The 16,378-nt window shown below is 40.6% G+C and overlaps 1 protein-coding gene across 2 annotated transcripts; it reads left to right on the forward strand.

The window, feature by feature from the left end:
• The first annotated feature begins 1,320 nt into the window (after positions 1-1,320).
• Positions 1,321-14,057, forward strand: CD274 (CD274 molecule). 2 transcript variants are annotated; one of them, XM_035310520.1, is made up of 10 exons: positions 1,321-1,385; positions 2,207-2,331; positions 3,230-3,371; positions 5,387-5,455; positions 6,146-6,499; positions 6,986-7,267; positions 8,507-8,614; positions 11,008-11,064; positions 11,976-12,041; positions 13,012-14,057. In XM_035310520.1, exons 4-10 carry the CDS (start codon positions 5,401-5,403, stop codon positions 13,032-13,034), a joined length of 945 nt encoding a protein of 314 aa, XP_035166411.1. In that variant the 5' UTR covers positions 1,321-1,385; positions 2,207-2,331; positions 3,230-3,371; positions 5,387-5,400; the 3' UTR covers positions 13,035-14,057. The 2 variants fall into 2 exon arrangements, with proteins under 2 accessions (XP_035166411.1, XP_035166410.1); XM_035310519.1 differs by lacking the exon at positions 3,230-3,371.
• Positions 14,058-16,378: the final 2,321 nt, after the last annotated feature.

A 16,378-nucleotide genomic window follows, 5' to 3' on the forward strand; every position in this document is an offset into this window, starting at 1 on the left:
TGCATAGAGTTCTGCCTGGGGACGGATGAGGAGCTGGCAGAGAGCTTATGGGTCACATCACAGGGAAGGTAGGGGCAGGGGGCATCATAGTGGGGTCTGCTACAAGCCACCTGATCAGGAAGACCAAGTAGATGAGGCCCTCTATAGACAGAAGCAGCCTCATTTTCACAAGCCCTGATCCTCTTGTGGGGGACTTCAATCACCTGGTATCTGCTGTTTCCTCTCCTTAATATTCCATAATAAGCACAGTGCAATCCTGAAGTGTTCTTCCCCTGCATCTGATAATATCCCACGGTTCTGGGACAGCCCTGGGGGGCCTGGACAGGGTGTCCTTTCCTCTGAGCCTTCAGCTTGGCTTCCCATCCTCCTCTGTGCCCTTGTGCTCCGCTGTGGAGGTGGGCTTCTGGCGACCTGGTGGCTCCTGTGGTGGGCTTGGGACAGCATATGCTTGCCCTCCCCTTCCCCCCTCCCCACCTGCTATCAGCTCCCTGCCGGGGTGCAGAGGAGCTTTTATAGTATGGGCTGGCACTCCACGTCAGAGGCATTCACTTTTCCTGATTCCACCCAGTCAGCGAGTGCCTCAGGTCTTTGTGCACCTCCACAGCAGCACTGTGCCAACAGATAACCTGCTGGCTTATCGGGAGGGGTGGCTCACCTGTCAACCATCTGCTGGCTTACAGCCCCGCAAAACAAAAAGTGCTGGCTGTGTACAGGAGATGGCAGTGCCTGACACTCATGGCAGAGGGAGCAGAGATCATCCTCAGTATCCTTCAGGACCCATCCGTGCCACTTGCGTGATGCCGCGGAATAGTTTTGAATTTCCCTGGTGTCCTACCCTGTAGGTGTGCTCGCTGCTGAAGCGTTCTCTGTAATGTCTCAGTGCGTATTTTCGTTCTTTAACTCAAGAGTGCCCGGAGCAATGTTCTGGCTTTGGGGCTGATGTCTTTTGGGTGAGTTACGGGAGCGATGCACCCGGTGTTGTGCTTCCTAAGGTCGGGGGGGAGGCGGCGGCAGAGGTGCCGGAGTTTCACCCCGAGGGGGCCGAGGTAGGAGCTGCCCCAGCCCCGCGGGGCCGTTCCGCTTTCGGTTTTATTTACCGCCAGCGCCGGGCTTTCAGGAATGGGAAAGCCTCCGGGGGCAGCTGCCTGACTCACGGCGCGATGCATCAGCGCCCGGGGGTGCTTTTCAGGCCCCTTCCTCGCCGGCCGAGGACCGCAGCTCGCAGCAATTCCCGGCGGCCGGCCCGCCGCGGGGGAGGCCCGGGCCGGGGGCTGAGGGCTGGCGCTGCCCGGGGAGGCCGGGCCGGGCCGGAGCCGCCTCCAGCCGCCCCGCAGAGCCTCGGCAGCAGCCGCCGGGGCCGGGAGGGAGCGAGGCGGCCGCGGCAGGTAGGGGGGCGCCGGGCTGGGAGGCGGCGGTGGGGTCGGGGGGTGGGGGGGCCGGGACCGCCACCCGGCGACCATAGGGCGCAGCGAGGGGCAGGGTGGGGGTCTCCGCGGGGCAGAAGCAGCACCCCCCAAAAAAAATAAAGAGAAAAGAAGGCACCCCCCGAAAAAAAAAAGAAAGAAAAAACCCCACCAGTGTAGTTACCTATGCTATAAAATGTATATGTAAATATACATATACACACACATATACAGACATACATCACACACACAGACATATGCTTTCATAGACTGTATACAATAATATACAAAAATCTGTGTCTGTATATCTACCTATACAAACATATATATATATATAACTGTAAAAATAACCTCCACGGTCTTTTACTTGCCACGAAACACTTGGATGGAAAGTCCAGCTCTGTGAGCTCAAGGCAAGCAGTGAAAAAGGGGAAACTGAATTAATGACTCTGAGGGCTGGCTACAGCAATGGCTTTTGTGGTCTCAAAGTCGTATTTTACAGATTTCTTCGGCTTTCTTTCTTTCTTTTTTTTTTTTTTTTCCCTGCGCTTTTGTTTCGGAAAAACTAAAATGTCAGTAAGTGTGTTTTTAAGCACAGAAGAAACTGGTGGAAATAAGACTTCATCGGTCTCACCTACTGTGGAAATCCACCCCTCAGCCTGCTAAGGTAGTTTCAGGTTACGAGAACCTAAAGGTTACATTCAGCTGTTTCACATAACTGCTGTCATGTTCCTCCCACACTTGAAACAAAAAGCCCAGCTCTTACCAATTTTGTCTATTACGTGCTTTTGCTTCCATGACAGGTACTGAGTGGTTGCCAGGAGGAAAGAAGAAAACATTTCCTGAAAACTTTGAAGTGGGCATTTCACAGTATTTTAACTCTTCTGAGAATCTCAAACGTTTTTTGAGATACGTGAAGGCAACATAGGTGGGTGAACTTACACTGAAATACATTTAAAGTCGTATTTTGTGCTGTTGACAAGGTTATCCCACTACAGTGAGCAGGTTAATGTAAGTAGCATCTTTTGGCTTTTCATGCTTGTGGGTTTTGTTCTGTTCTGTTCTGTTTTGTTCTGTTTTGTTTTGTTTTATTTTGTTTTATTTTTTTGCTAAGCTAACACGCAGGCTTAACAATTCTTGTACTACACAGTGGCACAGCAAGGGGCATTACCATGCTCTGATCTTGTGGAGCAGGATCTGTTATCCCGGAGAAGGGTAGACGGTGCTCTTCATTTTATTCCTATTTATGACCTTCACACACGTGATATGTTTTGCAGAAATTTCCAGTCATTGTTAGTTCAGCACCACACACGGTAAAACCTGTCACTTGGTATTAACACACCGAGGGCTGTTGCTCACATGTTGCTCTAATGAGATGATATGTTTCTTAAAATGCCTATGGCATTTTATGTACTAATTTTCCCAACAGTGTCTTGTTACTGTGAACCAGTGGTAGCAATAGAGAATTTTCCCCAGTGGGGAATTTTCCCATCATGGGGAAGTTTCCTGAAGGAGTAGGTGGAGTTAATCAACATTTAAGTGCTGTCACAAGAAGACTTGGGCAAATAGTCCTGTTCTTTCTGTCATCTCCATTGGATTGTGAGGGAACCAAACAGCCAGCAACACTGAAGACTATTTTTCGCTGTGAATATCTTTTTGCTTTTGTAGAACTGTGTTATCCATAGATACCAGAAATCATCAGGAGAAAAGAAGGGGCATTTTGGTAGGTTCAGTAAGAAAAACAGTGAGCTTTGGTAAAGATCTTTGATTGGCATCTGGGTCTCAAGCTGTTTCAACTGAGCCAGCTGGTGTCTACTTCTGCTCAGGTTGAAACAGAAGAAGGGTCTGTAATGGTTACTGCAGCAAGTTTTTTCGCGTGCATTTGGATTTGACCTGGACCTACTTTTCTTCTCACTGGATGTGAAAAATTGATTACAACAGCATACTTCCTTGGTCTTGAGGAATTTTGTAAGTAATACTCATACATTTTTTGTGTGCAGCAAGGCTTGTCTTCCTCTGCAATGGGAGAAAGCATAGAAATTAGAGTTTTGCAATTTTAGGAGAGAATCGCAGGTCTGAGAAACATAGAAGAGCTTACTTGCTATCATAGAAGTTAATCAGAACACCTCTCCTGGAGGTAATGCCTACACAAAAGCGGGTTTGGGATGCATGCCCAGGTGTGGTTATCATCCCATGGCAGAAGTCCACATGCTGTTATTTTCTGGGCAGCCTCTCAGCTCTGGTCTCTTTCTGCTTTGAAGAGAGTAGACTGTGTTTTGGGCCTGAGCATAGTGCAGCTCTGGTCATCCTGCCATCGTGGGCACAGAGCGCCCGCACACATACTTGGTCAGTGTCAGAGGCTCGCTCTGCTGTAGGATGTGTCAGAGTAAGTACAGTCCAAGCACACTTGCGAGACCAGTATTTCACTATCTTGTTTGAGCAGCTTCGCTCTGGAGCTTTGTTGGAGTGCTGACCTGCTTTGTTTCTTAGGCAGTGGCATAATGACAGAGGCATTCTGATGCATGTGCATCACCAGAAACTCTTAGGTATCCACAGGCAGCAAGTTGCTAGTGCTTTTGAGAACATTTGTGGTTAAAGAATGAATTGGTTACCTAACCACATAAAGAATTTATTCATCAATGGGACAAATCTTTCATCGTGAGGGTCTCTGTTTTTTCCTGTCCCTTCTAAGAGAACATCCAATGTGCTAGATTGGATCCCTTTCTCAGCTCCATCTGCATTGCCTTCTGCAAGTGTCCTGTTGGGATCAGGGACCGTCGGTCAGAGGAAGAGAGTAGCTTGAATCAAATTCTTTTGAGGCTAATGCTCTTAATCCAAGATACCGTAAAGTCACGTCTTAATGACTCAGGGCAATATTGTTAATTTTTTGTCATCTTAATGTTGAAAACCGAAGAAAGACAAACAGTTAAAATGGTAGGATTTGCAGTCCAGTGAGAATTTAAAGAATTAGGAATTTTGATGGTTATCACAGTTGCCTAATTTCTTATGCAAATGCTGAAACCACCAGTAGAAAACGGTTGAATGCAATCTTTCCTTACTTCTGTGGCTGTTTGGGTACCCAAAATGTGAGTTTTGTTTAGATAAAAACCTAGAGTTCTCTGTACTCACAAAGGACTTTCATTAAAGTCAGTTTAATTTTTTCTTGAGAGTGATTTGAAAAACGATGGCACTGTTTGATCCTAGTACTGCTCTGACTTAAAGTGCGTGCTTAGCAAGTGCAGTGGGCACATGAAGGTGAGTGTGAGAATTGACATTAATCAGTGTTTTGAAAGTTTAAGTGTTGTCTAGGAGTATAAAAGCTGTATCAATAAAGAGGGGAAGAAATCTCATGGAAAATAGACGTAATTTACATGCTCAGAGGTAAAGCAGCAGAAATTCAGGAAAGCAGAGTTTGTAGGCTGACTGTGACACTGTTTTACAAAGGCACTGTTGTGTGAATACTCATGAAGTTGTTACTTACCACATAAATTCCGCTCAGAATATATGCAACTTCACAAGCCCTGTGATCAGGACTGTGAAACCAGGTGTCATAAAGTGGGTTGTGTTCACAGTACATTAAAGTAAGGCCAACTGGTGGGAAGAACTGAGTTCTGTTTCCTCTAGTGAGCATGTGTAGAAAGAATCCTCCCTCCTCTTCGAGCAGGAACTACACTTCCTTCTACAGTTTACGGGAACATCTGGGAATTTGTGAGTAATCATTTAGTAATTGATGGAATTGATAAAATACATGTTTCACCATAAGCAAGGAATTTGTTTAAAGGAAATGAACGTAGTTGCTTTTCCTGGACCCATCCAGGAAGGTTTCTGCCTGACCTACACAACAATTTTGTCATGCCTTTGCTAGAGTTGAATTGAGTGCCTTGTGTCCAGTTCTTTGTGTGGAGTGACTGTGAAGTATACTTTGTAGTGAAAGTTAGAAAATGAGCAGATACTTATGTTCTTTGATTATTTTATCGTTTTAGGTTCTACTTACATCATGGAAAAGCCTTTGCTTCTGTGTATGTTTTCATTCTACTGGCATTTCCTAAATGGTAAGAAGCTGAGTTGTAAGAAGTAGCAGAACTATTTAAGTGTCTTTCTTTTCAGGGTGTAGGCATTGGAAATGTTAATCTCTCAGTTTTCCTGCAGGTGCTGGTGTTTGGGGTTTTTTAGCTTACTGTTTTACATAGGTCATCATATGCTTTTACATTAAACTAGATCCATGTGCCTAATATGGATGGTTTGATATGGGGGCAGGTTAAAATCCTTGTCAGTGTTTCAGCCCAGACACCAATTTTGCATTACACAAAATTTTCTTTTGTGGCAGTGTGAGGCTTGGGAATTGTTATTTATTTTTGAACATCCTGTGTAAAAAGAATTGACATTTATATGAACAGAGCATTCTCATAAGAGGCACTAACAATTGCCTGTTACTGTAGCGGTGTTCTGAAAGCAACATCTGAGGGGGTGTGCGCACGCATACAGCTATTTTTAATATACACATACTGCTTTTTTTGTGCATTTATGCACAAAGCAGCTTTCTGCAGGTATAAATAGCCCTGTTTGTCTCAAACTTGGGAAAATGCATGTAAAAAAGTTCAACTTTAAGAACATGGCAGATACTTTTAGTCCTTAAAATGTCATTTATACTTATACATACAGTGTGTGTGTGATAAAGCATGACTTTCAAAATTAGGCTTATAATTGGAAAATTATTTTTTCTTTCAAATTTTGTTTTTCAGCTTTATTCACTGTTGAAGCTCCCCAGTCACTCTACACCGTGGAACTAGGCAACAACGTGACCATGGAATGCACATTTCCAGTGAATGGGAAACTAAAATTTAAAGATTTAAGTGTCAGCTGGGAAAAAAAAGATGAACTTGGAAAGGATGTGTATGTACTTCTCAAAGGGGAGGAAGACTTCAAAAGTCAGCACAGTGACTTTAGGGGGAGAATAAAATTGTTGAAAGAGAATCTGAAGCTGGGGAAGTCTCTCCTTCAGATCATGGATGTGAAGCTCAGAGATGCAGGGCTTTACCGCTGTCTTATTGACTATGGGGGAGCTGACTACAAGACCATCAGTCTGAAGGTTCAGGGTGAGTTCTACCACAGGACATTCACTGCTAGATGATACTGTTGAAAGATTTTGGGAGTATCCTGGAAGGAAGGCATGTCTGCACTAGCATTTCAAGAAAGCTCTCCGGAGACAAGAGAAGCCTCGTGGCCATTGCACAGCTGTATAACCATGTGTTTTCATCTGTGTGGAATCCATGGTCTGTCCTTTATTTTCCAGACATATGGTGTGGCAAAAATGATTTAGACAGAGCAAAGATCAGAAAGCTATTGCAGTTTCCAGAACAGTGTCAACACTGTAATAAACCCTGTACCTCAATTACTATAGAGACACACAATAGTGATATTAACTTTTTCTGTCAGGAGTATTATTTACAGAAGCCAAACTTGGCCCAAGCACAGAAACTTGTCCCAAGGACCTTATCCTTGGGCATAAGGAAAAGGTATCTTGCTTACATATGCTGTTCTTTTAGCTTCCTCCTAGTAATCATCTTATTTAATTTCTTTAGCTCCTTACAGAAACATAACCAAAGGAGTGGTGAGCACAGGAGACAACGAATGGAAGTTAACCTGTCAATCAGAAGGATACCCAAAAGCTGAAGTGATATGGCAAAATGGAGAATATGAGGATTTGACTGTTAAGGCAGATACAAGTTATGAAACTGGAAGTGACCAGCTGTATCGTGTGACAAGTACACTCACAATCAAAAACAGGACTCATGAGAATTTTCATTGTATCTTCTGGAATAAGGAACTTCAAAAAAATACATCTGCAATTTTACGCATAGAAGGTAACTTTTCTAAATTTCATTTAAGGTAATGCATTTTAAGATATGTAATTTTGTCCCAGTTGGATCAGCCATTATTTCTTTTTCCTGTGTAATTTTGAAAAGGCTAAAAAGAAATACCTGTGTGTTACATTTTGCTATTAATGTACACTTCCACCATACCAACATGTTCATTATGCTTGTGTGGATCGATCTAGTTGTTCCATGGTTAAAATTTTGCATGACCTACATGAATTTCACCTACATGGTAATTGCATATGAACCTGTTAAAAAAGTTCAATTACTTGAAAAGCTAGTAGCTTTTAAAGCTTTCAAAAAAGTCCAGAAATGAGACCCTTCCACGTAAATTAAATACACCTTTCAAAAAACATTCTGTTTTGATGATGAGAATTGCCAAATAAATTTGAACACACTGGTCTTTTCCTATGAATACAGCTTTTGCTGTGACCCTAATTAAATTTAACACATTTTACACAAATATTTTTCCTGATAAAATGTGGATTGAGGGAAGATGCACAAAGACCAGTACAATTTCCCATTAGACCTTTTAATTGGGTACCACACCTACTACTTTTGCCTATTCTTCCTTTTTGCATTGTACCTATGATATGGTTCAACTAGGCTGGAGATCCAGCTCACAAGCAATATTACTGTTTATCAGACTGTTACTCCAGTCATTTCCACGGTCCACTTCATTGTGCAGTCTTAAAAATGATGGTGCTGGCACACTTTTTGGGAGTGACGAGGGTGGAAACAGTCAGCTCAGAGTAGGAAAGCTAAGTCAACCTTTCAAAGGGTGGTGAGAGGGTGAGTTCAGTTCTGACAAGAAATGCATCCGGGCTTCAAGGAAGACACCTGTATGCATCATAGCTTTACCACAACAAATGGACTCTCTTTCTCTAGCAGCTGTTTCCTGTAGTCCTGACAGAAGGACATTAAGTTGGATGTAGACTTTGTACCTTGGTGATAAACAGGATTTGTGACAGGAAGGAAAGGCACTACTATTCTACGGAATGCAGGAAGGAAAGATAGATACGAATCTGTTCTATCTCTTTTGCCTTTATCGGGGTAACAAGATATGCTGAAGTGCATCATCAGCACCAGGCCTTAGACACAATCTAAAAGTCTGTTACCACGTCAATCTAACATGCTCATAGCAAAAGTAATAGGATGAAAATGAAAGAAAAAGGGAGAAGCTTATGTAATTCTGCAATGTCTTTCCCCTACTTGTTTTTCCTGAAGATTCAGCTGATGATGTGCTGCGGACTGAGAGCAGACGCTTTGTTGGGGCAATTGTCATTGTGACTGCTCTCGTTGGATCAGTGCTATTTATTCTCTGCATAAGAAAAGGTATTCAAGTTATTTATTTTGGCATATTGCAGTTGTTATCAATCTGTTCTGTTAATTCATCCTCACAGAGGTGAGATGAAATAATAAAAGCCTGCCTTAGATCCTTCATCCTGAAACCACTCCATTTTAACCACAGTTTATTTCTGTTTCTTTACCTGACCTAATCAGATTCTAGCTATTAAGTTAGTGGAGTGGAAGAGGTTGTCAGCCCCTCACAGACCATTTACCATGGATCTTTATTACTTTTTCTTACAGGTAATGAGGTAGAGCAATATGATTAGTATTTAATCTATTGAAACACCAAAGCAGAGTTTATGCACCTACCAGAAATGGAAGCTATTCTGTGTCCTCCCTTTTAACTGGGGACCTGAATGCTCAGAGCAGATTGGGCACTTCCTTTTTTTTTGATGCGATCTCTGAACTGATCACATTTTTCTAATGTGATCTGTTATGGACTGTAGATACATCTCCATTCTGGCTAAAATACCATTAAAATGATACATTACACATGAAGTGATATGTCCAATATTTTGAGTCTGAGAGATTTTTTTTTCTTCACAAGAGATTCCCACTGATACCACTTGTTTCATTTCTTTGTTAAGTTTTGAGGTTTTTCAGTTCTCTTGACTGACTTGAATTGGGTATTTTCAGCATCACACTATGCTGAAAGCATTGGCAGTAATTTGTTTTAATTTGCTACAAGCCAGAGGAAAACCTTCGAGAACTAATTTTAATGTATTCAAGCATGAAAATTATACACTTATGCACCAACATTTAAAAAGTAAAGTTTGAAACATGTTGAGTAACCTGAACTAAGTACTTCATACACAAATGCACACATACACACACACACATAGATCCCTTCCTTATGGGATGATGGATTTGTTTGAGGATTTTGTAATCAGTGATACTTTTTTACTTTTTATTTTAACCTATACAATAAAATCATGCAGATCTCAGAACATCCATTGGGACTCATTTGAAAATATCAGAAGGAAAGTATATTTTTCTGAACATTCTGTTTTTGGCTGGAACTCTTCCTCAAATTATAATAAATTTGCGATTTTAGATTTTTTTTTTAGCTTATCTATAGCTACTTTTTTTTTTTTCTTTTCCTTCCAAATAGTTTTTGAGCTTTTTTTTTCATGTCAAGCTGCATGCGGAGAAAAAGCACTAGAGGTACTGATACAGTACTCTTAGAATTGTAATACCATACTCGTGATTCAGTTAAATGTTACCAGATGAAAATGAACAAGACAGTAACCTAAGTTCTTCTCTTGAAAGTCCCCAATTTCATAGTAGCTGTAAATCGGTTGCTGCCATGAACGTAAGCTGGAACTAATGCAAAGGCTAGTTGCAATGTCTTTTCAAGTGTTATCTCAAAACTTTGTACACTAAGAGAGATGTGAGTTCTCAGACTGTGCACCAGAACTGGTTTCCCTGTCTGCCAGCTCTTTCCTTCCTAGTGAAAGTCGGAAACAGCACTAGTTTCTGGCTACACAACATCTACAGTGAGTCTTCATGTTCAAAATCCATGAAATACATGATAGAATTTAATGTGGATATTCACATTGCAAACTCATCTCATGCATAGGTGCTATGGAAACATGTCCTGGTAGAAGTGTTTGTAAAGCTTAGCAGGCTTGCAGGAGATGTTAACAGGCTGCAGAAAGGCTGTACATATTCCTAAATGTCTAAGAGTATATTGCTAGGAACATGATAGGAACAGGAGTAGAACATGAAAGTGGAAGAAGAGACAGCAAAATCCTTGAATTCTCTGAAGATTCCCATCTGGGGATTTCAGTGAAGGTCAGAAGTTTCCTAGGTTGCTTGAGTTTTCTTTATCATGTGCATATGTACATGATAATATATATATATACATGATATATTTGATTAACATGATATATGTGATTAACATGATTATGCTATATATATGTGTGTCATAAATGACAAATTGATTGAGAAGCTAAAGTCCTAATGAGAATGTTTTTCTTTTAAAACCCAAGCCATCTTAGATCACCAGCCAGGTGATTCTTTAAAAACAGAACCTCCTTGGTAGACGTGCGTTTCCCCCCTTTTGATTCCCTTCTTGTTCTCTGTTGCCCAATGTGTTCAAAATCTGGATGAAAAAACCCTTTGAACGAGTACTTTTCTGTCATGTTAGTGTATGATGCCAATGGAGCTCTGGCTTTGCAACTAGAAAGGAAATGAGAACTGGCAGACTGCAAGCACTAAAGAGTACATCTTAAAGCCTTTGAAGAAGTGGAGAGTTTTGAGAACCAATGATGGCACTATGCTCAGAGTGCCCCTCCTGCCACTGTGCTTAAGTCCCTACTAGATCTAAAATGAGTATTTTACTTTTGATTTGATTTTTCTCTCTAATTGTTTTTCAGCTAGTACAAGTAAGGACAAGAGAACGTGCATGGCTAACTCATCAATGAATATAGCAAGTATGTACTTATGGCATAAATCTGTCTCAGTGTGACTCTTGTGGAAATAATTGAGAAATTATTGTGTAATTGAGAATTCATTCCATCATGGTGACAATAGGCAAAACTACATTCAGCTGTCATTTTGCTTTCTACTTTCTGTTTAAGTAACAACTAGAAATTGAAGAGTCAGTTTTGATTACTCTGTTAACTTCTCGAAAGGAAAACATGAAAAAAAAAAGCATACCTGTTCCAGGAGCAGGTACACTCTGTGATTTAGGAAGTCAGTGACAGGATGGGACCTGCTGCCGGGAACATACAACTCAGTATGTTGGATGGCAGCACATCCTGGTGCATAGAATCTGAACTGGAGTTTTAGTTACATTGATTTGATCGTGTTATCTCCAGTATTATAATGTGCATTTGAGGCTGTTGAGAGGATCACAGAAAGAAGTTCCCTCATAGCTTCTTTTTCCTCCTGTTGAGATACTGGTGCTAGTTAGTAAAGCTCACTAGATGACCAGTATCACCATGACAATTAGAAATGGAGGTGAAAGTGGAGAGAGTTAATATGTAAAGAGGGAGAGAAGAGATGGAAATCCTTTAGCCTTCTCTTGTGATGGCTTACGGTGGTTTTTTTTTTTGGTGTGTGTTTTATTTGTTGTTTGGTTTTATTTAGAAACTGCTTTAAACTATACTACTCTATGAAAGTTAGTTCATATAGGCTGTTTTTTTTTTTAATACGAAAACTTTTCCCAACTATACTTGCCCCAAATGGATGCAGTATTTGGTATTAGTCTCTTCCCTGTCCTGTGTTTAAGTCACATGCTTCCTGGAAGGCCCAAGACAGCACCTTTTTACAAAGATTTATCACTGTATGAGTAGTTTAATTTGTGCTGACTGTTATCTGTATGTCTATGGTTTGTTTTAAGAGCTGCCAAAAGATAAGGATACACATGACTGGAGAGGTCCTCCTTTTGAAGAGGAAGAGTTGAAATGTAAGCATAAATGATAATGGTAAAAATAGTGGCAAATTTCACACAGCATAAATCATTCGTTGTCATCACATCTAATGACCATAAAAGTCTTGATTCATGGCTACTTTATTTAGTTCCTTGTTTCAACAGACAGAGTCTTCAAGAGTATAGCCTCCTATTACCTATTAGAAACTCAACATCAGCACTATTTATCTGCTGGGAGGTATATAAAAAAACCTACTCTAGTTTTAAAAAAAATAAAGAAGTCCTGCAAAAGAAGATACAATATATAAATATACAAATTGGTCTTGTATCTAGCTCATATTTTTGCTACAAAAAGAGTTGTGCCACCATAACCAAAAGAATGATGATGATGATGATGGTGGGGAGGGAGACCTTAACTCATCTCTACCACTCAAGCTGTATCAAGCTATGAGATTCTGTCACAGCAAAGCAAGAAAATAAGTAACTGAATTTCTGAAACCCCTAAAGTAGATTCTGGTTTGAAACAAGAGAGTGAAATTATTGAAGTTTTTATTTCACCTTCTTTCTGACCTCTAAAGCACTTAAATTACATTCCACATCCCTCCCTGTTAAACTTTACAAACACCTAAACAAGGGCAAGCAGGTCTAGATCTATGAGTCAGATTGTTAGGGCTTAAGGATACACTGCTACAGATACTGACAATAGGGCACTGAAAAATGTGTTGGATTTTGAAGGAAAGAATGACTTAAGCCACAGAAATATCACTGTATTTATTAGAAGAGCACTTTCCACCAGTGTGTTTGAACTAGCACTTTACTTCCTACCATGTTCACCCTCTACATGACCTTTATATTAATTTCATTTTAGATCTTTCATTCTGACAATGAAAGGAATTTTTCTTGGTTCCACTAAACTCTGTGAAAGAGTCACAAAGCCATGAGATGTTCAGTTATTTTATCATTTTGTGATTTGATATTTTTTTAAATGTAATTCTTCCTTTTACAGATATACAGATTGAGAAGACCTAGAGAAAGCAGGTGAAGCTTTCTGAACGTTTGATGGTTCTGCTATTCTGTGCTCTGTGTATTCAGGGAGATACTAATATTTTGTTTTTATTCTGTGGTTGCAACTTTCCTCCATATCATTGTAACTCAGGAAAACTGCAGTGAAGTTAATAGAATTATCATAGCATAGAAGGCCCTTGGATTCAGGCCTCTGTATATGTGACTATGTATGAAAGTGTTTATTTAAATGTCCACATTTCTGCTTTCTCAATTTTATGCACTTTCAAGGACACATCCTATTTAAAAATATCTTTAAGGTAAAGCACTTTAGGTCCATGACCATAAGGAATTTCATAGCTAATTCTTAAATTCTTAAATAGTCCATCTTCTGGACTTTTTTTTTTTTTTTTTTTTTTCTCAGTCCAGTGTAGAGATTTTTTTTCCAGCTTTTAAAGAATGTTTTCAATACTTTGATCCACGTAAAAGATATGGGTGCAACCAGAAAAGGTGCCACACATACAGGGCATTTTCTGTCTTAACTGTAGATCTTAAAATATTGGCTACTCAGAGCTAAGTCTGAAATGGGCATTGTAACCTTCTTGACAACTGTGATTGGGAAATTATTAGATAATACTAAGCTCCTTTCTCCGAAAAAGTTGTTTTGGAGATCGAATTTCCTTCTGATATAGCTGGCACTACTTGGTTACTGCTTGTTACTCTTCTGATTTACCATTTGGGGATAATGCAACTCTTTGGACCTTCAGAAAGAGCAGCTCTTGATTTGGACTGCCTTTTTTTCATCCTGGAAACAGAAGAGAAACCTTCTGGCTGTCAGGACATGAAATGTATGTTCTTGTGATTAGTTCAGAATGCTGATGGAATGTACTCCTGGGTCCCATTTCCTAAGCTATTGCTTTGTTACATTTTTCAAGGTGCATAGCTTGTTTGTTTGTTTGTCATACACAGATTAAAATTATTTATTGCAGTGCTATTCACAGTTATATTCCATTATATTTTTTTAATAAAATATGTTTCATTTTTCTTGTGGATTTATTTTATTTTTTATTTTTTTCTTGCCATCTTTGACTTGTCAATATGTGGTATTAGGACTACTCATACTGTTTCTGGGAAACTCAGGTACCTAAGATAAGGCTGTAGACACACACTGTTCTCTATATGTCTCATTAGAGACATATCGTCTCTGATGGCTTCCACAAAGACAAAACAATGAAGATCTGGAATCTCACTGGACTCAAATTATATTTTTTCAGTTTAAAATAAATTAGTTTGTTGTGCATTCCTAGAGATGCAAATGCAGGGCTCAGTTCAGGTCTTCATTGCTAGTGGTATTGAATCGAGCTGATATAAAGTTGTATTTAGTATGTCTAAGTAAGCTGCCTTACAGAACAGAGAATACAGAGAAATGCTTCCCATAATCAAAATGGAGATGGTAGACCTAAGTTAAGTGAAATAGTTACTATAAAGTGATTAATTCATTGCAGAGCTTGAATGTTTGCATACTGATTCATGCTGTTTGACTCTAAGAATGCAATGTGAACTTGGACATCCCCTTCGGCTTCCCAAAACATTTTTTTAAAGCCTCTATCCTGTTGTCACTGAAGGCAATGACCAATTTTCAATTACTTGTAGAATGCAACAATTGCCTTAGAAATGCTACGACCATGTGTAGAAAATTCACTGCCTCTCTACACATACAGAGTTTCATATTACCATATAAATAATGCCCCTCAGAAAACCTCTTCATTTTCTACTTCCTATTTGAGAATGCAGCAGCTGTTTGCATACTGAAGTAAAAGTGAAAAAGCTACTCCTTTAAATTATTTTCACCCTTCACAAGGCAGTGATTTTAGTGCATGCTTGACATCATGGAACTGAAATTGATGTCTTTCTTATCCAACCCCACAGATCATCAGGAACTGCTATATTTATCTTTTTCTCAGAAAGGGAAAAGATAAGTTATCATTGACAAACATTTTTAGAGGTCCAGGATTACTAAGAAAAGCCTGGTCCGTGTACACAGTCAAAATTGGCTTACTGGCATTTGAGGTCAGGAGTCATTTGAAAAAATGTAATTATGAACCAATTTGAAACAGTTTTGCAATGTAGCATTTCATTTTGTAAAATCTGACCACTATTACAACTACTACTACTATTTACATTAAAGTAAAACTACTATTAAGAAAAATAGAATAATAATTGCTGTTAGACATGCAGGGTTCCAATAAGCTGCATCCAGGATGTGTATCCCTTTTCTCTCTTGTCTGGAAATGTCCTTTACTGACATACCCCAATGGTGCATCATCCAAGCATGGGATAACCCCCCAAAAGGCATAGAAATTAAGAGTGAGACTCAGCTTGTGCAGCATCTCCTCCCTAGTTCTCCTCCCTGTCTTCCACTCCTGTTCCTCTGTTCAGGTAATCTAGGTGATTGTCCCTGTGAAGACCCTGCTAGGTGCTTTTGGGTCCAGGAGGTGCCCAAGTCAGCTCACTGACTCCCTGTCCCAGACAAGGAACACAAGAATGAAACCTACTGTAGCCAGGGCTGGCTCAGAATGAGTGAAAGATTGTGATGGTGACAATGGCATCACTTCGGGACTTTTCTGTCCAGTAGGAAGAGAACAAGAAACACTTCTGTTTTCTTTCCAGAAGTGTCAACGCCATCAAGGAAACTTAGACACCTAAATGCAGGGGAAGCAGATGTTCCTCATCAAACAAGTGAAGGAACTGTGGATGGGGTAGGCAAGAAAAGAGCCTGGTGTGATCAGAACAGAAGGAACAAAGCAGTTGAGACTGAAGTGCAATCACATCAAGTACAGGCATGTAAAGAAAGAACTGCCAGCAGAAGAGCCTCCTGGGGAAAGCTCTCATGCTCTTTCTGGGGAATCAGACATTAAGGTGGCTCCCTGAAATGCCTGTATGCTAATGCACGCAGCATGAGGAACAAACAGAAGGACTTAAGAGGACTGTGTGCATTTGCTGTGCTGTGTACCCCCAGGGATCACAGAGGCATAGCAGGATAGGTCACACAGTTGGAGTGCTGCAACAGATGGATGCGGGCTCTTTAGGCAGGACAGGCTGGGAAGACAAAGAGAGGGAGCTGTCCTTTGAGTGAGCGAACACTGGCAATGTATGGAGCTCTGCCTTCAGATGGGTCAGGAGCCAGTCAAGAACTTAATCAAGCAGATCAACATGAATCGTGCTGTAGTGGGTGTCTGCTGTAGACTTCTTGGTCAGCAAGAACAAGTAGACAAAGCTTTCGTAAGACAGCTGAAAGGAGCCTCATGTTCACATGCTCTAGTGCTCACGGAGAACTTGGACAACCAGATTGGAAGTGCCTGGATATGGGG

The sequence above is a fragment of the Oxyura jamaicensis genome, chromosome Z, assembly GCF_011077185.1.
Source record: "Oxyura jamaicensis isolate SHBP4307 breed ruddy duck chromosome Z, BPBGC_Ojam_1.0, whole genome shotgun sequence".
Taxonomy (NCBI): Eukaryota; Metazoa; Chordata; class Aves; order Anseriformes; family Anatidae; genus Oxyura; species Oxyura jamaicensis.

What these genes read in the sequence shown, in the direction of transcription:
- CD274 (XM_035310520.1), top strand. Translation starts at nt 5,401, where the DNA reads ATGGAAAAGCCTTTGCTTCTGTGTATGTTTTCATTCTACTGGCATTTC. An exon ending in CTACTGGCATTTCCTAAATG is followed by an intron (nt 5,456 to 6,145) that starts GTAAGAAGCTGA and finishes TTTGTTTTTCAG; the next exon opens with CTTTATTCACTGTTGAAGCT. An exon ending in CATCAGTCTGAAGGTTCAGG is followed by an intron (nt 6,500 to 6,985) that starts GTGAGTTCTACC and finishes TAATTTCTTTAG; the next exon opens with CTCCTTACAGAAACATAACC.